The sequence below is a fragment of the Mytilus edulis genome, chromosome 3, assembly GCF_963676685.1.
Source record: "Mytilus edulis chromosome 3, xbMytEdul2.2, whole genome shotgun sequence".
In the NCBI taxonomy this organism is placed as follows: Eukaryota; Metazoa; Mollusca; class Bivalvia; order Mytilida; family Mytilidae; genus Mytilus; species Mytilus edulis.
In genome coordinates, this window is record NC_092346.1 from 56,808,800 (window position 1) to 56,832,531 (window position 23,732).

The window sequence follows — 23,732 nt, forward strand, 5'->3', positions numbered from 1 at the left end:
TTAGTTAGAAGACCATTATTAGAAGAACATTACAAGAATTTTTTTTACTGCCCTTTTCACTAACATTCAAATCATAAATATATAACTATATACATGAAAAATGAAAAACAGAGACAATTAAATATGATAAAACTTAATACTAGCACTGCTTTGATGAATCAATAAAAACAAAATAATGTAATTAAATCAAATAATAAAAATATAAAATTAATCAAAATAAAATAATGAACGCTACTACATAAATGTCTGTTGATTTTCTATACAAGTGATACTTATTACATGTATGGAAGGAAAGAAAATAAGCATTAAGGTACTAATAGGAAGTGCTTAATGTATAGATATATTTTAAATTTTTTGTAGTGACATAAAAATTTGCAATGAAACCATTTGATTTCGCACAAAAACAAAATCATAAAAAGGCCCAGTTATGATTTATAAGTAGAGTTAAACCAATCTATCACCACTAGAGTCCAATTAAAAAAGGAGAAAAATGAATAAATTTATTTAGTCTTTAATGGCTGGCAATTCCAAAGATTATGGTTGGTATTTCATTTGATAGAAATCACAAAATTCACGCTATTACAATGGTAATACTTAAATAAAAAAAAAGAAAATTGTTGTGCAATTAATCCCTTCATTGAAAATAAATTAGAAAATTTAAGATCAGAGATGACAATTTAATAAATAGGTGACCTTCAACCTACAAAAGACTTTGTTTCATTGAAGGAATTTATGATGTTAAAATAAGATAAAATAAAATACATTAGTGTTTTCAGGTAGGTAGGTAATATATAAATGTGATTCCATTGAATAACAGGTATATATGTAATGATAATCAGGTGTGATCAAGCAAATATGAAAAGTTGGTGTTTTCACATTACGTCACTACCTGCTGAAGATAAATTTCATGTTTTTGTCGAAAAGTGTGAGAGGTTACTTAAATCTAAATTAAAAATCTCAAAACATCAATGATTTTAAAACAACTGCCATGTTCCTGGCTTGATAGAGGTATTTACTTATGTAGAAAATGGTGGATTTTAGCTAGTTTTATAGCTAGCTAAGCCTCTCACTGATATGACAAGTTATTAAAAGCATGTATTCTCACAAAAGATTACAACAATCAAAAATTTACTTACTATCCACAATGGTGAATAAGTGATTTCAGTAAGTAGCATACCTTAACATGCTTTTTCAAACAGATAAAAAGATTTAAACCTTAATAAAAGTAAAAAAACTGCAAGGATATGATTTTTCAAGTGCCAATATCATAATTGTCATCATCATATATGAGGTAAGATATAATACAGTTGAATGGGACGACAGGCCGGGAAGAAGCATTGGTAAACAATAACATATGCTGAATAAATGCAAATGTGACTGTACAAATGGAAATATAAGTCACAGCAGGTAGGTAGGTAAATATGTAAATGTGATTCCATTGAATAACATATATGTATGTAATAATAATCAGGTGTGATCAGGCAAATATGAAAAGTAGGTGTTTTCACATACTTCCTGTAACAGTAAGAGTGGTCACTGTACTTTGTCCTGTTCCTACACTGTTGGTGGCGAAACATGTATAATCTCCTGTGTCACTGAGGGCCGTAACAGAAATAGTGAGAGATGGTGTGGTAACAGTGTTACCACTATATTTGTTGGTGTTACTTGTTGATGTGATGGTAGTGATAATACCACCAACATTTCTCTGCCATTGAACTGATGTTACAGGGAGGACAGAGTTAACAGTACATTCCAGAGTGGCAGAGTCACCAACAGTTATAGAATATGATGGGTGCAGAACTGTAACTGTAGGTGGTGCTGAAACACGATTTAAATGAAAGTTATTAGATGCGGACAAAACATTTCCATTATGGATGAAATGATTCTACCTCTTTCTACTACTTCTCTCAGTTAATAAACAAATAAAGATAAATTAACGTGCAGACTGAATAAAAAGTACAACCATACAAACTTTAAATAACAAAACACTATAAATAATTATAGAAAATGATAAAAAAAAAACAAAAAAAAACAACGTGGAATTTACTTAACAAAATAAAATAAATGTTCACACAAGAATATATCTCGTCAATTCACACGAAATTTAGGAAAAGACAAATGGATTGATAATAAAATTGCTAACTATTTCAAAGTTTCTGGAAAATGACCTAGGAGGCAGGGCCTGAAAATAGTCATCAAACTGATAATAATTGCAAATTATAGATAATATCACTGATTTATCACATGTAGTTCCTACAAACTAATTCATAGCAAATAAAGACATTATAATAAAAAAAATAATTCAGAAACTGTTTACAAATATTAAAGAAAAATATACATACATTCTATAAACAACATTAAACATATATGAAATATGAATGTGATAGCTTGGGACATGCAAGGTTGGTGCATTAAACTAAAAGTATACATGCAACTGTAGCATTGAAAATTAGATATTAGTCAAAGGAAGATAAGTATATACATAATGGTTTTGGGTGTAGAAGTGAACACTCTTCTACCTGTATGAACTGTTATGAAATACTTCTGGGGAATAAGCAAACTAAATAAAAAATAAATGTATGTGATAGCTTTGGACATGCAAGGTGAATGCATTTAACTGAAAGTAAGCATGCAACTGTGACATAACAAATTGGATAAAAGTCAATGTGAACGCAAGAAAATAAGTATATGTCAATTTATAATTCCTCTGAATTAAAAAAAGAAGTAGAAAACAAATGTTTAGGCAGTTGTGATTGAAGTGGTAAGGATAAAAGTAAACATGGGAACTAAGAAGGTGTTTTTACATACTTCCTGTAACAGTAAGGGTTGTGACTGTACTTTGTCCCGTTCCTACACTGTTGGTGGCGAAACATGTATAATCTCCTGTGTCACTGAGGGCCGTAACAGAAATAGAGAGAGATGGTGTGGTAACAGTGTTACCACTATATTTGTTGGTGTTACTTGTTGATGTGATGGTAGTAATAACACCACCAACATTTCTCTGCCATTGAACTGATGTTACGGGAAGGACAGATGAAACAGTACATTCCAGAGTGACAGAGTTTCCAACAGTAATAGAATATGATGGCTGTAAGACTGTAACTGTAGGTGGTGCTGAAACACGATGTGAATGAAAGTTATTAGATGCGAACAAAACATTTTCATAATGTATGAAATGATTCTACCTCTTCTCTCAGTTAATTCATAAATTAACATAAATTAACATGCAAACTGAATAAAAAGTTCAACCATACAAACTTTAAATTTAAAACAGTATAAATAATCATAGAAAATTATTAAAACTAGAGGGTCCAAGGACCCTGTGTCGCTCACCTGATATTTTTATTTACAATTGTTGCATGATAAATGCAACTGTTGTACTGTCGTTTAGTTTCAGAGATATAATACTAAAAAGTGCATTTGAAACCTATGTTTAATTTCAGCCATGTGGGCAGGCAGGGTCATCATACACAGTGGTCCCTGGATATCCTAGTGGTGATTTAAACCAAGTTTGTTTAAATTCAACAGTTGTTTCAGGGGAGAATTTTTGTAAAATTTATCTAACAAGAAATGCAAAGTAATGAGTGAAGTAGTTTTGGTGTTGCGCAACCCCCCCCCCCCCCCCCCCCACTTTGCCAAAAAAAAACAAAAAGGTAATAAAAAATTATCATATAAGGGCAATCTATCCTATTAATGATTTCTGCAAAATTCAGTTGATTGTGCAAGGGTTGTATAGCCAGCTGAGGTCGTTAAAAACTCTCTTTCTTTTGTTGTTGCAGATAGATCTTGACCTGATAAGCAATTCGACCACATGTCAGATTTGCTCTAAATGCTTTGGTTTTTGAGTGATAAGCCAAAAACTGCATTTTACCCCTATGTTCTATTTTTAGCCATGGCGGCCATCTTGATTGGTTGGCCGGGTCACCGGACACAATTTTTAAACAAGATACCCCAATGATGATTGTGGCCAAGTTTGGTTTAATTTGGTCCAGTAGTTTCAGAGGAGAAGATTTTTGTAAAAGATAACCAAGATTTACGAAAAATGGTTAAAAATTGACTATAAAGGGCAATAACTCCTAAAGGGGTCAACAGACCATTTTGGTCATGTTGACTTATTTGTAGATCTAACTTAGCTGAACATTTTTGCTGTTTACAGTTTATCTCTATCTATAATAATATTCAAGATAATAATCAAAAACAGCAAAATTTCCTTAAAATTACCAATTCAGGGGCAGCAACCTATCAACGAGTTGTCCGATTCATCTCAAAATTTCAGGGCAGATAGATCTTGACCTGATAAACAATTTTACTACATGTCAGATTTGCTCTAAATGCTTCGTTTTTTGAGTGATAAGCCAAAAACTGCATTTTACCCCTATGTTCTATTTTTAGCCATGGCGGCCATCTTGGTTGGTTGGCCGGATCACCGGACACAATTTTTAAACTAGGTACCCCAATGATGATTGTGGCCAAGTTTGGTTTAATTTGGTCTAGTAGTTTCAGAGGAGAAGATTTTTGTAAAAGATAATTAAGATTTACGAAAAATGGTTAAAAATTGACTATAAAGGGCAATAACTTCTAAAGGGGTCAACAGACCATTTTGGTCATGTTGACTTATTTGTAGATCTTACTTTGTTGAACATTTTTGTTGTTCACAGTTTATCTCTATCTATAATAATATTCAAGATAATAACCAAAAACAGCAAAATTTTCTCAAAATTACCAATTCAGGGGCAGCAACCTATCAACGGGTTGTCCGATTCATCTGAAAATTTCAGGGCAGATAGATCTTGACCTGATAAACAATTTTACCCCATGTCAGATTTTCTCTAAATGCTTTGGTTTTTGAGTTATAAGCCAAAAACTGCATTTTACCCCTATGTTCTATTTTTAGCCATGGCGGCCATCTTGGTTGGTTGGGCGGGTCACCGGACACAATTTTTAAACTAGATACCCCAATGATGATTGTGGCCAAGTTTGGTTTAATTTGGTCCAGTAGTTTCAGAGGAGAAGATTTTTGTAAAAGTTAACGACGGACGACGACGACGACGACGACGACGACGGACGCCGGACGCCGGACGCCGGACGCCGGACGCCAAGTGATGAGAAAAGCTCACTTGGCCCTTCGGGCCAGGTGAGCTAAAAAACGTGGAATTTACTACACAAAATAAAATAAATGTTTACACAAGGATATATATCGTCAATTCATACGAAATTCAGGAAAAGACAACCTGATTGATAGTAAAATTGCTAACTATTTCAAAGTTTCTGGACAATGACCTAGGGGACAGGGCCTTAAAATAGTCATCAAACTGATAGTAATTGCAAATTATAGATAATATTATCAGATTATTACATGGCATTTTTCATATCGCATGCATTATCAGCCCCAGGTTCAATATCAGCCCAAGAGCCGCATGGCTAGAGGGCTGATATTGACCAAGGTCTGATAATACATGCGATATGAAAAATTACATGTTATGATCTTTTTATCATATGCTTCAACAATGGAGAAAAATAACAGATTCATATATTGATCCTTTTACTTGGTTCCCAAATAGAATTTCAAAGAGTGAAAAGTTCACGGACATCGGACCCCAAATTTAGTACATTTGATATGAAATCTTTCTATCATATGCCTCAACAGAGAAAGAAAACATTTAAATATGGACGAATCGACAAAAAAAATAATTAAAAAATAAACATAATGAACACTGATTGGAAAAGTCAACTTTTTTTTTAAAGTAACGTTTTAAATTATGTTTGAAACTTTTTGAAAAAGGCATTTATTTTATAATTTGTTTGTTTTATTTCTATTTTTAATTTTTTTTAATTTTTACGCAATATATTTTCCAGTTTCCAAATAATTGTTTTGTACACTGCTTTGTAATGTTTTTCACTGAAAAGGTTACGCATTGAGTTGTATTTTCCGGAATTTGCCGATTATCACGGGAATGCCATGCGATATTGTTACAGATCATATTTTCATATCAGCCCGCTAAACACCAATTCGAAAAATATGGAATTTACGTTAATCTAATGCTATTATCATACAGTAAACATCATTACGTTATTTAGTCTAAGTATATGATAACACTGATTTATCATATGTAGTTCCTACAAACTAATTCATAGCAAATAAAAACATTATAATAAAAAAAATCACAGCTTAAGTGGGACCCACTCATTTCTGAAAATCATCAATGATGATCAATATCAATACAATAAATTACTTAACTGATTGATTGATTGATTGATTAACTGACAATTGCTCTATATAAGCAAATCAATCAATCCATATAATCTGTGATGCAATTACATTTTAAAAGATTCAGAAACTGTTTACAAATATTTAAGAAAAATAAACCTACATTCTATAAACAACATTAAACATATATGAAATATGAATGTGATAGCTTGGGACATGCAAGGTGGGTGCATTAAACCAAAAGTATACATGCAACTGTAGCATTGAAAATTGGATATTAGTCAAGTATATACATAATGATTTTGGGTGTAGAAGTGAACACTCTTCTACCTGTATGAAATGTTATGAAATGCTTCTGGGGAATAAGCAAACTAAATAAAAAATAAATGTATGTGATATCTTTGGACATGCAAGGTGAATGCAATTAACTGAAAGTAAGCATGCAACTGTGACATAACAACTTGGATAAAAGTCAATGTGAATGCAAGAAAATAAGTATATGTAAATTTATGATTCCTCTGAATTAAAAACAGAAGTAGAAAACAAATGTTTAGGCAGTTGTGATTGAAGTGGTAAGGATAAAAGTAAACATGGGAACTAAGAAGGTGTTTTCACATACTTCCTGTAACAGTAAGAGTTGTGACTGTACTTTGTCCTGTTCCTACACTGTTGGTGGCGAAACATGTATAATCTCCTGTGTCACTGAGGGCCGTAACAGAAATAGTGAGAGATGGTGTGGTAACAGTGTTACCACTATATTTGTTGGTGTTACTTGTTGATGTGATGGTAGTAATAGTACCACCAACATTTCTCTGCCATTGTACTGATGTTACAGGGAGTACAGAGGTAACAGTACATTCCAGAGTGACAGAGTTTCCAACAGTAATAGAATATGATGGTTGTAGGACTGTAACTGTAGGTGGTGCTGAAACATTATTTATCCAAGGTAATTAATATTTTTTTATAATCAACTTTTCTTTACTGTAGACAACAAGACAGCAAATTACAAATATAGAAATAGTTTAATCAAACTTTTTTACTGCATGTGGCATTATCATTATTTATATCATTCATAATTTTAATATTAATCTTAATAAAAGTTTAAGGGGAAAAAAAGAAACTGTTAATTTACCTATAACCACATCTTTTGATATTCTCCTCTTGACATGGGATTTTGATAAAATTCTGAGAGTTTGTTGTTACAAATCATATATGTTTGATTTACAAAGTAAAAATATGCAGTATATTTGAAACTGTCAAAATCAGGGTATTAATTTTATTTCAGTCTTCATTTAATGGCTTTGTGCACTGAAAAACAAATTATTTCTTTAATAATGTGTTTTAAATTAATTAGAGTATTTAAAATCTATGAATCAAAAAGCATCTACATATCTTAATATGTAGAGCCTACAGAGTTCAATGATAGACCCCAATCTCTGTTGAAATCTTAACAATGATGTCTTTACAGGATATATCAGCAGTGAATAACAAATAAACTAAAAATAGATATACAATGTCCACATACACTGGGCTACTTTATGGACATATTTAGTTTCATCTCAATCTAAACAAAGCTGTAGGAAAAGCATTACAACTATGAAGCCAAAGTAAATGACAAATTATAATCTCCGTTTTAAGATTTAAGCATTTATAGATAAACCTGAAACAGTTAAAAATGATGTTCTCCCAGAATTGCAGAATTTGCATGAGAATGAAAAATTTAATTGATGAGGTATATTGTCCTGTATTGTGATTTTGAAAACTCTAGTGTTTTGTTTAGATTTTAATAAACTTGACATAAGTTTGCTTGTAACAAAAATTGAAATTATACAGCTTATAAAAACTTTATTTCCAACAGCGGTACACTACTGTTGCCTTTATTTTTATATATATTTTTCAATTTTCCTATGTAAAATAAAGCCTAATCAAATAGTGCTATTACAAAAGCAAGTGTGATAGGAACATGGGTTTTAGCCTATTATAAATGCTGCAGGAATATGTTATAGTCTGCACATCTACACATACTTCCTGTTACAGATGGTGTGGTCGCTGTACTTTGTCCTGTTCCAACACTGTTGGTAGCAAAACATGTATAATCTCCTGAGTCACTTTGTGCTCCATTAGATATTGTCCGAGATGGAATGGTAGGAGTACTACCACTGTATTTGTGTTGGTTGTGCTTGTTATAGTGGTTACTGAACCACCAATATTTCTTTCCCATTGTACTGATGTGACAAAATGTGTAAAATATAAAACTTGGTCTCCAGTGTGTATTTGTCTGATAAATGACGCTGCATACAAAAAAGGAATAATTCACTACACTGTAATATAGCTTCCCGACAACTTCCATGTAGCTCTTTATTTAGATAGTGGATGCCATTCAATTGTGTTGTGGCATAAACACAGCATGGCATGCTTTTAATTGACAAAGTCCAAACACATTTTTTTATAAATGCAACATTGACAACTGATCAATTATCTGAAAATAAAAACTTCTTATAATAATCAAAAGAGTGAGATTAATCATTATAACAAAACTACTTACTTCCTGTAACAGACAGTTGAGTTGTTGTACTCTGTCCAGTTCCTACACTGTTGGTGGCAAAACATGTGTAAATTCCTACATCACTTTGGTCTGCATTAAAGATAGTCAGAGATGGTGTGCCAGAATTGCTGCCACTATATTTATTGGTGTTGGTTGTGGATCTAATTTGTGCTATGTTTCCATTAATATTTCTTTGCCAGTAAACATCATTGACAGTAAGTGTAGAGGTCACAGTACACACCAAGGTTACAGAGCTACCAGTGGTGACTGAATATGATGGTTGTTGAACTTGAACTGTTGGCACAGCTAAAATGAAACACAAATACACAATTGATGAGGATATCACAGATCTTTTTCTTCTAACAATAGAGGTCGTCCTGAATATGCATGAAATATTTGCCACTGGACATTAAGCAACCAACAATCAATCAATCTAACAATAGATATCAGAAGATGTGGTATGAGTGTCAATGAAACAAATCTCAATCCAAGTCAAAATTTGTAAACAGTAAACCTTTCTGCTTATGGTCCTTCCATTATAGAAACATCACAAGGAAAGAAGATTGTAAGACCCCTAAGATGCAAAAACTTCCAAATTTTAGAAAAAACTGCTGAGTTTTGACACATATTTGTGGAGTGAATAAATACCATCAATTTGTAAACTTCATAAAAAATAATTGTTCACACAAGACAAAACAGTGAATAAAAATAAACAAAACAAGAATGTGTCCATAGTACACAAATCTTTTCCATGTTGAGTGGACCGTGAAAATGGGGTAAAATCTCTAATTTAAAATAACAAAGATCATGTCATAGGGAACATGTGTACTTTGTTTCAAGATGATTGGACTTCAACTTCATCAAAAACTACCTCAACCAAAAACTTTAATCTGAAGCGGGACGAAAGGACGGACCAACTGACCAGAAAACATAATGCCCATAAATGGGGCATAATAAAAACATAAAAAGACTGTGTCCATATAAACTGGAACAATAACTCCTTTTAAAGTTCAATATAAAGTTTTGATAGTAATGGACTCTATATTTAATTCAATATTCTAAACATTGCTACACTTGTCAGCTTTTCTCTATCCAAAAAGTAAAATCACAAAAATACCGAACTCTGAGGAAAATTAAAAAAGGAAAGTTCCTAATCAAATGGCAAAATAAAAAAATCAAACACACCAAATGAATGGATTACAACTGTCATATTCCTGACTTTGTACAGGCATTTTCTTTTGTAGAAAATGTTGGATTAAACTAATTTTAAAGCTAGCTAAATCAGTCACTTGGATGGCAGTCTTATCAAATTCCATTACATTGATAACGATGTGTGAACAAAACAAACAGACATAATAAGTGTCTAAAATAGGGATACAGCAGTTTTCAAGATAATATACAAACTTGCAGTTTATCACGATCTTCTATTGTGAGCCATGTTAGTTGGAAGGTAGGGTCATTGGACACATTTTGATAACTAAATACCCCAATGAATATTGTGGTTTTAAAAAATTTATTGGCCCAGTTGTATTAGAGGAGAAGATTTAGGTAAAAGTTAATGGAAAACAGGAAACAAAGATGACGAACCAAAGACGCCAAGTGATGAGTAAAGGCCAGGTCAGCTAAAATAATGGTGACAGATAGAAAAAGTAAAAATTAAATATTTAAAAGGCTCTTTCATCAGTGATATCTCACTATAATCTCTCTTTGAAAATAACAACATTTGAATAGAAAATGGCAAATTTGAATAAAAATTACTGCCTTCCTTAAAACAAATGAATAATTTTAAAGTTCTAGTGCATCTCATGTTCAAGGGCATACCAAATATAAATGTTTATAAAAATCAATTACAACTAAAACAAGCATTCTCGCTTCTGATAAAGACAAAAACTAATTATTTGATGATAACAAACTTTTACATAGCAACTTAACCTTATTGTTTTATCAAACCTTAGAAAATCATCTAGTATCATTTCCTTTTCTAAGGACAAATTTTCATTTATTTTAGTTATAATAAATCTTTAACAAACTGTACAACTGTAAATATATATTTTAAGCCCATTTCTTTTTTTATGTACAAAAAAAAAACAATAGCATAGAAATAAGTGAGCCCATTTCAATAGATAGTGTCAATTTTTAAGAGACTATTTTTTAGTAAAGTACAGTCATTTTTCCACTTGTAAAGGAGCATAATTCTAGAACGCTAAAAGTGATGCCACCCACATTTTAACTTTAACATACATTTGGTTGAGGCTACCTACAGTTAGAGAACAGTTATGTACTTGGGACATACAGGAGGACAAGGGGAGCACTTTTTACTCCATACGCTGTAGGGGTTTAAATGCCAACGAAGACAGCAATGACAACAAATGACGTTTACACCAAGTGATGAGATAAGCTCACTTCACCTTTCAGCCAGTTGAGATAAAAACAAGAATGTGTCCTCAGTACACGAATGCCCCACTCGCACTATCATTTTCCATGTTCAGTGGACCGTGAAATTGGGGTAAAAACTCTAATTTGGCACTAAAATTAGAAAGATCATATCATAGGGAACATGTGTACTAAGTTTGAAGTCGATTGGACTTCAACTTCATCAAAAACTACCTTGACCAAAAACTTTAACCTGGAGCGGGACAGACGGACGAACGGACAGACAGACGGACGGACGAACGGACGCACAGACCAGAAAACATAATGCCCCTCTACTATCGTAGGTGGGGCATAAAAAAAAAAGCCTGATCTAATAGTGCTACTACAATATTAAAGCAAGTGTGATTGGAACAGGGATATAAGCTTTTATAAATACTGCAGGAATATGTAAAAGTCTACACATCTACACATACTTCCTGTTACAGACAGTGTGGTCCCTGTACTTTGTCCTGTTCCGACACTGTTGGTAGCAAAACATGTATAATCTCCAGAGTCACTTTGTGCTCCATTAGATATTGTCAGAGATGGAGTGGTAGGAGTACTACCACTGTATTTATTTGTGTTGGTTGTGCTTGTTAAAGTCGTTACAGAACCACCAATATTTCTTTCCCATTGTACTGATGTGACAGGGAGATTGGAGGTTACAGTGCAAACAAGAGTGATAGATTCCCCAATTGTAATGGAATATGATTGCTGTTGTACAGTAACAGTAGGTGGAGCTGAAAAAACAATTTTACAAAATCTCTTGTACCACTGAAATGCTACTACTGTGAAAGTACTTTAATTCGTGGGTATCAATTTTCGTGGTTTGAGCAATATTTACATGTTCATGGGTTTTTAAATTTCTGGCCAAAAAAAAAAGAAAAAGTTGAATAATTGAAGCCTTTAGAAACGAAGGTTACAAATAGTCTGGATTGAAGGAAATTACAAAGTAAACATTGACCTGTGTAAATCGTAGTGACAACACTAATTAATTCAAGATAAAGTGACCAACAGATTAAAAACCATCAAAGGTATTAATTAGGCCATAAACATGTCACCTAAAGAAATCAGTAACATAAACAAATGCTATAAACTATCTTGAATTGTCAAATAATTCTTATCAAAATCAAGTCCAGCATGAAATTATTATTTCACATATGTACGAGAACTATGAGGATATAAATTGAACACTTTATCATACTAGCATATCAATACCAGAAATCTGACATTCATCAATAAAAAATGTTTTTTTATGAGAATTAAAAATTCAAAAGTTGTACAGTTTAGGTTATTAAAGATTAAATAGGTGAAATCCTGGATGCAGTTGTAGTTCTGTGACGGCTATTAAAGTATACTGGCGTTATTCACTATATTCTCTAGATCATATCAGTCGTCAAATCTACATGGGGATCTTTCCATGTCTTGATTTGGACAATAGTTGTTTATATTTCATTGGACACTTAAATTCGTGGATAAAGTCATCCACAAAAACCACGAAAAATTGGTACCCCACGAATAAGTTCCTTCACAGTATCATAAAATTTGAAACCACATCACTTATGCTTATTTGTCTGATAAATGACACTGCATACCAAAAAGAAACATTTCCCTTTACTGTTATATGAAACTTCCATGAAGCTATATTTTGGATAGTGCATGCATATTAACATTATAGAGAAATACACATAGTATAAAATGTATTCAATTGCATTTCAAAAGTCCAAACATATTTTCTGCAAATGCAATATTGACATCTGATCAATTATCAAAATATCAAAATAATATCAGAGCTATAACCTATCAGAATAAAATTTCAAGATCATTTGCATTATACTTACTTCCAGTAACAGACAGTTGTGTATTTGTACTCTGTCCAGTTCCTACACTGTTGGTGGCAAAACATGTGTAAGTTCCTACATCACTTTGGTCTGCATTAAAGATAGTCAGAGATGGTGTGCCAGTAGAACTGCCACTATATTTGTTGTTGTTGGTTGTGGATCTAATTGTTGTTATGCTTCCACCAACATTTCTTTGCCAGTAAACATCATTGACAGCAAGGTTAGATGTAACAGTACACCCCAAGGTTACAGTGTTACCAGTAGTAACAGAATAGGATGGTTGTTGAACAGTAACAGTAGGTATAGCTATAATTAATAATGATACCATGTTACAGCACACTAGGTGCAGTATACTAGGATGTGAAGGTAAAGGTAGAATCTTTGGTTTGCTTGCTTGCTAGCTGAACCAAGAAATCAGTATTATCTTAGGTTCTACCTTTCTATGGGCAGCGTCACTAGTTAAACAGAGAACCAATCAAAAGTAGGGACAGTGTATACATATATTGTAAAACTTGTTTTTCAAAGTCAGTTTAAAAAAAGGTTATCATTTAAAAACTTACATCAATTATAAGCTAACTTACAAGCTTGTTTTAGGTGGGATTTTGTTTGACAATATCATTTCAATCAAACTCTATTCATTTATAACTTGATCATTTACATGTGTAAAATTTATACTGTTCATTGATTTTATCTATTTATTCAACATTAATATTCTTAAAATATATGTTTATATTATATATATAATAAGGATAGACATTATCTTTGAATTTATTATAAATGAACAGATGTCTGCGGAAATTGATTAAAATGAAAAAGTGACAAAGGGAGGTCAAATGTAAGCTTATAATGATTTCATGGTTCCGGTAGCAAGCAAGCAAACCAACAATTTCTTCCTTTTCTACACACTCAATTAAATGTGCTGTAATATCTCAATCCATGATTTAACATTGTAACAACATAAGGAGACTCAACAAAATAAAACATTATTTCAAACATACACCCTTTTTTCTTAATTCAAATTTCTATTCAAACTTCAATTTTTTAACTTATTTATCCTCTTAACAATGAAGGTATTGATGCTAGGTTAGAAATCAGTAAAACTATTAAAAGAAATAATACTTTACAATACATAGAACACTTACTTCCTGTAACAGACAGTTGAGTAGTTGTACTCTGTCCAGTTCCTACACTGTTGGTGGCAAAACATGTGTAAGTTGCTACATCATTTTGGTCTGCATTGAAGATAGTCAGAGATGGTGTGCTAGTAGTACTGCCACTATATTTGTTGGTGTTGGTTGTGGATCTTATTTGTGATATGCTACCACCAACATTTCTTTGCCAGTAAACATCAGTGACAGCAAGGTTAGATGTCACAGTACATACCAAGGTCACAGAACCACCAGTGGTGACTGAATATGAGGGTTGTTGAACTTGAACAGTGGGTGCAGCTATATTAAATAATAATATCATGTTTATTATTTCATTCAACAATTTCAAATTGTAAATAATTCAAGAGATATACAAGAGGACTCAATGAAATAAAAATAAATTCAGTTATAGACTCTTTTTCTTTTTAAATTCAGTTTTCTATTATCAATTCAAGGTGTTTTTTTAACTAATTTATTCTCTTAGCAGTGAAGATCATAAGGTGTAGGTAAGTAATTAGTAAAACTTAGTATCAAATAGATAGATACTGTACATTAAATATTAACTTACTTCCAGTAACAGACAGTTGAGTAGTTGTACTCTGTCCAGTTCCTACACTGTTGGTGGCAAAACATGTGTAAGTTGCTACATCATTTTGGTCTGCATTGAAGATAGTCAGAGATGGTGTGCTAGTAGTACTGCCACTATATTTGTTGGTGTTGGTTGTGGATCTTATTTGTGATATGCTACCACCAACATTTCTTTGCCAGTAAACATCAGTGACAGCAAGGTTAGATGTCACAGTACATACCAAGGTCACAGAACCACCAGTGGTGACTGAATATGAGGGTTGTTGAACTTGAACAGTGGGTGCAGCTATATTAAATAATAATATCATGTTTATTATTTCATTCAACAATTTCAAATTGTAAATAATTCAAGAGATATACAAGAGGACTCAATGAAATAAAAATAAATTCAGTTATAGACTCTTTTTCTTTTTAAATTCAGTTTTCTATTATCAATTCGTGGTGTTTTTTTAACTAATTTATTCTCTTAGCAGTGAAGATCATAAGGTGTAGGTAAGTAATTAGTAAAACTTAGTATCAAATAGATAGATACTGTACATTAAATATTAACTTACTTCCAGTAACAGACAGTTGAGTAGTTGTACTCTGTCCAGTTCCTACACTGTTGGTGGCAAAACATGTGTAAGTTGCTACATCATTTTGGTCTGCATTGGAGATAGTAAGAGATGGTGTGCTTGTAGTACTGCCACTATATTTGTTGGTGTTGGTTGTGGATCTTATTTGTGATATGCTACCACCAACATTTCTTTGCCAGTAAACATCAGTGACAGCAAGATTAGATGACACAGTACATACCAAGGTTACAGTATTACCAGTAGTAACAGAATAGGATGGCTGTTGAACTTGAACAGTTGGTACAGCTATAATATATAACAATAATATGTTAATATTACATTCAATGAATTTAAATTGTAAATGATTGAAGAGACATACAACAAGAGAACTCAATGAAATAAAATTCATTCAGTAATAGAATCTTTTTTTTTAATTAAGTGTTCTATTATGAATTCCTGTTTTTTTATACTTATTCATCCTCTTCGAAGTGAAGGTCATTTAAATAAGTGTAGATACATAATCAGTAGAACTGTCAAATAGATTAATACTGAACATTATATATAAACCTACATCCAGTAACAGACAGTGTAGTAGTTGAACTCTGTCCAGTTCCCACACTGTTGGTAGCAAAACATGTGTAAGTTCCTACATCATTTTGGTCTGCATTAAATATGGTTAAAGATGGTGTGCCAGTAGTACTGCCACTATATTTGTTGGTGTTTGTTGAAATTTGTGTTGTGCCTCCACCATTATTTCTTTGCCAGTAAACGTTGTTGACAGTGAGTGTTGATGTAACAGTACACACCAAGGTTACAGAGCTACCAGTGTTGACGGAATATGAGGGTTGTTGAACTTGAACTGTTGGTACAGCTAAAATGAATCATAACAAATATCATTGATCAATTAATTATATTATAGAAATTTTTCTTCTACCAATGTTTATTTTGAATTATCATAATATTTTGGACAAAATGATTAAACCAAAAGGTTCCCTATGCACATATAGTGTATAAACATTGGTACTGTAAATGTTAATTTCACTTTTATCTTTTCAAGAAATGATGAAAGGCACCAAATAAAAGATTTGTTATACACTGACAAGCCAACATATATTTGAGAAAAAATCACAACACTATTATGAAAATCAATCTTCTATAAGTGTTTTGGTGAAACCTACTTCCTGTAACAGACAGTTGAGTAGTTGTACTCTGTCCAGTTCCTACACTGTTGGTGGCAAAACATGTGTAAGTTGCTACATCATTTTGGTCTGCATTGGAGATAGTCAGAGATGGTGTGCTTGTAGTACTGCCACTATATTTGTTGGTGTTGGTTGTTGATCTTATTTGTGATATGCTACCACCAACATTTCTTTGCCAGTAAACATCAGTGACAGCAAGATTAGATGACACAGTACATACCAAGGTTACAGTATTACCAGTAGTAACAGAATAGGATGGCTGTAGAACTTGAACAGTTGGTACAGCTATAATATATAACAATATTATGTTAATATTACATTCAATGAATTTAAATTGTAAATGATTGAAGAGACATACAACAAGAGAACTCAATGAAATAAAATTCATTCAGTAATAGAATCTTTTTTTTTAATTAAGTGTTCTATTATGAATTCCTGTTTTTTTTATACTTATTTATTCATCCTCTTCGAAGTGAAGGTCATCTAAATAAGTGTAGATACATAATCAGTAAAACTGTCAAATAGATTAATACTGAACATTATATATAAACCTACATCCAGTAACAGACAGTGTAGTAGTTGAACTCTGTCCAGTTCCCACACTGTTGGTAGCAAAACATGTGTAAGTTCCTACATCATTTTGGTCTGCATTAAATATGGTTAAAGATGGTGTGCCAGTAGTACTGCCACTATATTTGTTGGTGTTTGTTGAAATTTGTGTTGTGCCTCCACCATTATTTCTTTGCCAGTAAACGTTGTTGACAGTGAGTGTTGATGTAACAGTACACACCAAGGTTACAGAGCTACCAGTGTTGACGGAATATGAGGATTGTTGAACTTGAACTGTTGGCACAGCTACAATGAAACACAAACAAAATATAATTAATAACAAATCTTTTCCTATTTTCAATATCTACTTTGAATTGTCTTCATGACTGATAAAAACTGAAACATCAAATAATATAAAAATTAGGAGTTGTGGTAATATTGCCATTGAAACAACAACAAATGAAGTAGATTTAAGAATTATAGGCAACTGTACTGCCTTCAACAATGAGAAAAACCTATATGGTATATCAGGCTTAAAAACACCTTATGTAAGAATCCTTGGTTTTGATTGGTTGATAGCCAGTGTATTTTTCACAAATTTACTGTTATCAAATGAATATCGTTCATTTTTTAACAACGCTGGGGTATATGCAAAAAGGATATGTCCTTTTTATCCTCTCTGCCATGGTATTTGGCAAAAAATACTCTATTTGACTGGACGCTAGTAACGTCACCATGATACATTTTAAGTTAAAAAAAAATTGTTGGCTGGAAAAGTATACCGGTATATAGTTAGGCAATTTGAACTATGGTTGTAACAATGCACATCGAGTAGGATTCTATCCCCATGTAAAAGAGTAGAGGTAAAACTAAAATTTATGGCCCTGTAAATGTGAATTTTTTAAACTCTAGTTTCTTGAGTAAATCTAATGTAAAATTGAGAATGGAAATGGGGAATGTGTCAAAGAGACAACAACCCGCCCAAATAAAAAAACAACAGCAGAGGGTCACCAACAGGTCTTCAATGTAGCGAGAAATTCCCGCACCCGGAGGCGTCCTTCAGCTGGCCCCTAAACAAATATATACTAGTCCAGTGATAATGAACGCCATACTAATTTCCAAATAGTACACAAGAAATTAAAATAATACAAGACTAACAAAGGCCAGAGGCTCCTGACTTGGGACAGGCGCAAAAATGCGGCGGGGTTAAACATGTTTGTGAGATCTCAACCCTCCCCCTATACCTCTAACCAATGTAGTAAAGTAAACACATAACAATACGCACATTAAAATTCAGTTCAAGGGAAATCCGAGTCTGATGTCAGAAGATGTAACCAAAGAAAATAAACAAAATGACAATAATACATAAATAACAACAGACTACTAGCAGTTAACTGACATGCCAGCTCCAGACTTCAACTAAACTGACTGAAAGATTATGATTTCATCATATGAACATCAGGCACAATCCTTCCCGTTAGGGGTTTAGTATCATACCATCATAACATATATGAGAAGAACATAACCCGTGTCATGCCAACAACTGTTTTTAGAATAAATGTGTTTAGTTCCGATGCAAAGACCTTATCAATGACTCAATATTAACGCCAAAATATGCAATCTTTAATGACTTGACAACAGTATCGTAATTATATCCCTTATTAATAAGTCTATTCAAAGGTTTTGTAAGTTTCTGAGGTGAATACTGACACCTTTGTGCTTTATAAAGAATATTACCATAAAAAATTGGATGTGAAATACCTGAACGTATTAAAAGTCTGCATGTTGAGCTATATTTACGAATAATGTCTTTATACCGATGATAAAATTTAGTAAATGTTTTGACTAGTTTGTGATATCGAAAACCCTGGTGTAATAATTTTTCAGTAATACATAAATTTCTCTCGTTAAAATCTAAAACATTGTTACATACACGAGCGAATCATACAAGTTGAGATATATAAACACTGTAAGATGGTGACAAGGGAACGTCACCATCTAAAAACGGATAATTAACGATAGGAAATGAAAAATCATCCCTTTTATCATAAATTTTAGTATTCAGCTTTCCATTAGTGATATAGATATCAAGATCGAGAAAAGGGCAGTGGTCATTGTTAGTATTAGCTTTATTTAAAGTAAGTTCAACAGGATAAATTTCATTAATATACATACTGAAGTCGTCATTATTGAGAGCCAAAATATCATCCAAATATCTAAAAGTATTATTAAATTTGTTTATCAGATGTTGTTTCGATGGGTCTTTGCTTATTTTTGTCATAAATTGTAACTCATAACAATACAAAAACAGGTCCGCAATAAGTGGTGCACAGTTAGTCCCCATTGGAATTCCGATAATCTGACGATATACGGAATCCCCAAAGCGAACAAAAATGTTATCTAGTAAAAATTCAAGGGCATATATAGTATCAAAGCATGTCCAATTAACATAGTTTTTTTGTTTATTGCTACTAAAAAATGACCTAAAAGAGTTTGAACATATATATTCACATTCTGATTTTTTGAATGCCCATTTAATTAGGTGTGTGAATTTTTTCTTAATGAGAATGTGAGGCAATGTGGTATACAGGGTAGAAAAATCAAAACTTTGAACAGATTCAAAATCACCAATATAAGCTATTATCAAGTACTTCCAACGAGTTCTTGACACTCCAAAAGTAATTTATTCCACTATTTTCGAAGGCCTTATTTGAACAATTTATTATCAGGTTTTTAATTGTACCAAGTGTGCTGGTAAGAAGAATAGACAATTTAGTAGTTGAACAATGGCTTGAAGACGAAATAAATCTATATTTGTAAGGGGTTTTGTGTAGCTTCAGAAGCCAATACATAGTTGGGACTTTCATTGTATTTGGCTCTGCTTGTAAAGCGATGCCTAAAAGTTTATGTTTGTTACAGATTTTGTTTTCTGAAAATGGAGTCAGTTGGAATGTTGGTGAATTGGTGATTTCCTTTTTCAGAACCTCAATGTAAAATTTACGTCAAACAATAATAATATTATTAGCAGCTTTATCTGCCGGGACAAAAACAAATTCCTTGGCTAGTTCTTTTAGTTTATGTTTGATACGAGAAATAGGTTTATTGTTGTAAGGGTTTATAGTAAAATGTTCTTTAAAATGTTGAATACGTATATCAACTATCTTCATTACTGAATTAAAAAAAGAGTCCAAAGATTTTTTGACAGCTTTTTCCCGTTTTATCCATTTCATACAGTAAGTATGGAGTGAGTCGTGGATGATATTACGACACTCATTCCAATTAATAATTGACGGGGGACGATATTTAGGTCCTTTACTGAGGAATGATTTTAACTCTCGGTCTTGAACGATGTTAAGATCTCCTGTTATAACATGGGAAATGGGGCCATAAATATATTCGGAATTACTGCAATTACATGAAGTAGGTGTATTTTCACTGATATTAACATCTTTACACAATTGACTATAATTAAACACAAATTTCCGGGTAGATTTCTTGTAAATATAACAAATAAGAGGTAGCTCAGTATTGTCAAAATATCCAGGAATTTGTTCTTTAACAGAATGGTCGTTAAATATACCAGCAATATTTACAAAATCAAAGCCTTTATTGACATACTTAATTTTAATAAAATGTTTTTTATGATCTTCAGGGCGATCAATTTTGGGAAATAATTTAGAATAACAATATGTCATAATAATTTGAACAATTTCATACTTAGGACTGCTATATGAAATTGTGTTGCAATCCTCCAAAATTTTATTTAACTTATTAACCGGTAACGAACAGAGTTTTGTTAACAGATAATGTCTGCCGTTGTTTTTTGAAATAGAAATTAGGTCCGAAATATTGGTATGATTGGCCCGAAATCTTCTTTGATTGCGATTTGTTCTACGACCGTGAGAACGTTTTTTACGAACAGTTTTAGAAACTATATCCAAAATGTTAACGGAATTGGTTCTAGATATATTACCAATTCCCATGATATTATCATTTAGACCGAGAGGGTATGTGTATGTATTGCTCAATGTATTATTTTTAAAGAACGATAATAATATGGTATGTCTGCTTCATATATTATAAATATATTAGACTGAAATAGGCAATGATCTCATTATGGTTATTTTTTTTATTTTTTTATCTGAAACTGTCACCTTTATCAACATATCTTATGATTCCATATGTAGCGCCACCTCTCACCTATTGAAATTTTGGTTGAAAAGTAAAGATAATGGGTACAGCTATAATTAATAGTAATACCATGTTAAAATCTCATTCGATGATTTTACATAGCATATTATTGAAAAGATTTATATAAGAATTCTAACAAAATAAAATGTTAATTCAGGTATAGACCTATTTTCTTTTTAATACAATGTTCTGTTGTTTCGTTGTTTTCCTTTTATAATTGATTCTCTCAGTTTTAGTTTGTAACCCAGATTTATTTTCTATGAATGGATTAATGATATTGAATAGACTGTTGCCTTTATTTCTAACAAAAATTTAAGTTTTTTTAAAACTTATTCATCCCCTTAGCAATGAAGGTCATTAGGTTGAATTTAGACTGCATATTTTGTAGGAAATAATCAGTAAAACTATTTTTGTCATATTTATCTCCTGTAAAAACTTTATCAATGTACATAAATGATTATAACTATATAAAGAAATAAGCATGCTGTATGAAACCATTAAAAATACTTCTAAAACTAAAATTGCAATAGTAAGCTAAATGTATAGGCTAAAAGAACCTGCATCGCTCACTTGTGTCTGCAAGGAAGATCACTTTTAAAATTAGTAATTGAAGGACTGTAATCCTATTGAAAAGTAAACTGACAATTTCAGTCATGTTGACGAATGTGTTGATCTGGTCCTACAGATCATGAAAAAATATGGTTGAAATTTAATGATTAAACTGCAATATCTCAAATATTGAGTCAACTCCTGATTACAACCATACCATTTTAGTAGATATTGTTGTATTTAATATACAACAAACTTTGTTAACCTTCAGAAACACATTTTTTTTTAAACAATTTTCATTACCAATGAACATGACAAGCAGCAGTCCCGCTTAAGGTTATTTTTAGAAAAAGGCCTTCTTTAAAATGTTAGTCGTCAGATTCCATCAACATTGTCTAAAATGTTAAAATGAAAAGGTTAAGCATCAGATACAACATTATTTGCTTATCAACAGACTAAGAGTTATATATAAAAATATTAAGTGATAATAGATCAAACTACTGAGTGGTTCATCATGCAAAAGCTGAATTCCCATACAATTCTTATCAATTTCTAGACTCTTATATTATCTGAGCATTATAAGCTTTGCATAGTATAGATTATTGCAAACATGATGGATATTTCTTAGTGGTATATTTAATTTTACAATGACAAAAACATAGAAATACAAGAATTTGTCCATAGTACATGGATGCCCCACTAGCATTATCATTTTCTGTGTTCAGTGGACCTTGATTTTGGGATCAAAGCTGTAACTTGGCATTGAAATTAAAAAGATCATATCATACAGAACATGTGTACTAAGTTTCAATTTAATTGGACTTCAACTTTTTCAAAAACTACCTTGACCAAATACTTTAATCTGAAGTGGGACAGACAGATGGACGGACAGAGGGAGGTAGGTGGGGCATAAAAACATCATATGTCATAAGTTGGTACCACCTTAGTACCCCAAATACCTAAATGAAGAAATATTGACCTATATATTTAAATCATCATTTTGAGAAAAATGTCACAGATGATTTCTCTTATAAAAGATGCCTCTTCTCAGGTACAAATTTATTTCTCTATAAAGAATAACATCACATACTTCCAGTAACAGACAGTGTAGTAGTTGTACTCTGTCCAGTTCCTACACTGTTGGTGGAAAAACATGTGTAAGTTCCTACATCACTTTGGGCAGCATTAAAGATGGTTAGAGATGGGGTAGCAGCAGAACTGCCACCATATTTGTTAGTGTTTGTTGTAGCTGAAATGGTTTCTATGGTACCACCAACATTTCGCTGCCAGTAAACATTAGTTACAGCAAGGTTAGATGTCACAGAGCACACCAGGGTGACAATGTTGCCAGTTAAAGCAGAATAGGATGGTTGTTGTATCTGAACAGTGGGTACAGCTAAAATAAAGCACATGTTAATCTAAGCATTATCAGATGGGAAACTTGTGGATTACTATGCAAGCAAACTTCCTAATTCCTTTTTCTCATTTTCTCATCTCAACAACATATATACATGTTTTAATTCTAAAAGTTGTCACTGCCAAAAAAAACCATTGCGCATGCAAGGAGTGAGTAAGCAAGCAGGTAATAATAACAATATTAAAGCAAAAAAAAATAATACAAAAACACTACTAGATGGTGGAATCTTAACTTAAAGTGCTGTTCTTGTTAGGTTTTCTATCTTTATTATTATTTCTTGTGCACAAGCAAAACTTTAGGGTACTGATAAATAAATTTTTGGTGATTGTAATTTTCAATGATGTAAATTTTTAGCACTTTTACAGATATTTATTTACAAAGTAAAAGCACAATATTCAAGTAATGCATTAAAAAAAAAGTACCCCAAAAAGGATATAAGCATAAATGGTTTTACTGGTAAATGCTTCAAATCATTAGCTCTTAAAGTTATCATGTGTCTCTTCTTTTATGAAAACCATAAAAGCTATCATC

At 32.1% G+C, this 23,732-nt stretch overlaps 2 protein-coding genes across 25 annotated transcripts in view; both read right to left on the reverse strand.

The window, feature by feature from the left end:
• LOC139514377 (exportin-1-like) overlaps positions 1-23,732 on the reverse strand; it is a 667,034-nt gene that overhangs the window by 394,394 nt on the left and 248,908 nt on the right. The gene's annotated exons all lie outside the window — the stretch shown is intronic.
• The window catches only part of LOC139514373 (hemicentin-1-like), an 89,605-nt gene that overhangs the window by 35,310 nt on the left and 30,563 nt on the right, over positions 1-23,732 (reverse strand). For 5 of the 24 annotated variants that reach the window (XM_071303505.1, XM_071303512.1, XM_071303513.1 and 2 more), the window contains 13 exons: positions 22,875-23,180; positions 17,051-17,350; positions 16,475-16,780; positions 15,868-16,167; positions 15,297-15,602; positions 14,723-15,028; positions 14,149-14,454; positions 13,007-13,312; positions 11,600-11,905; positions 8,754-9,059; positions 6,828-7,133; positions 2,809-3,114; positions 1,513-1,818 (listed from right to left, as the gene is read on the reverse strand). In XM_071303505.1, coding sequence (XP_071159606.1) covers positions 1,513-1,818; positions 2,809-3,114; positions 6,828-7,133; positions 8,754-9,059; positions 11,600-11,905; positions 13,007-13,312; positions 14,149-14,454; positions 14,723-15,028; positions 15,297-15,602; positions 15,868-16,167; positions 16,475-16,780; positions 17,051-17,350; positions 22,875-23,180 — 3,966 coding nt within the window. The remainder of the gene's footprint in view (positions 1-1,512; positions 1,819-2,808; positions 3,115-6,827; positions 7,134-8,753; positions 9,060-11,599; positions 11,906-13,006; positions 13,313-14,148; positions 14,455-14,722; positions 15,029-15,296; positions 15,603-15,867; positions 16,168-16,474; positions 16,781-17,050; positions 17,351-22,874; positions 23,181-23,732) is intronic. The other 19 variants (XM_071303509.1, XM_071303522.1, XM_071303514.1 and 16 more) reach the window with 15 other exon arrangements.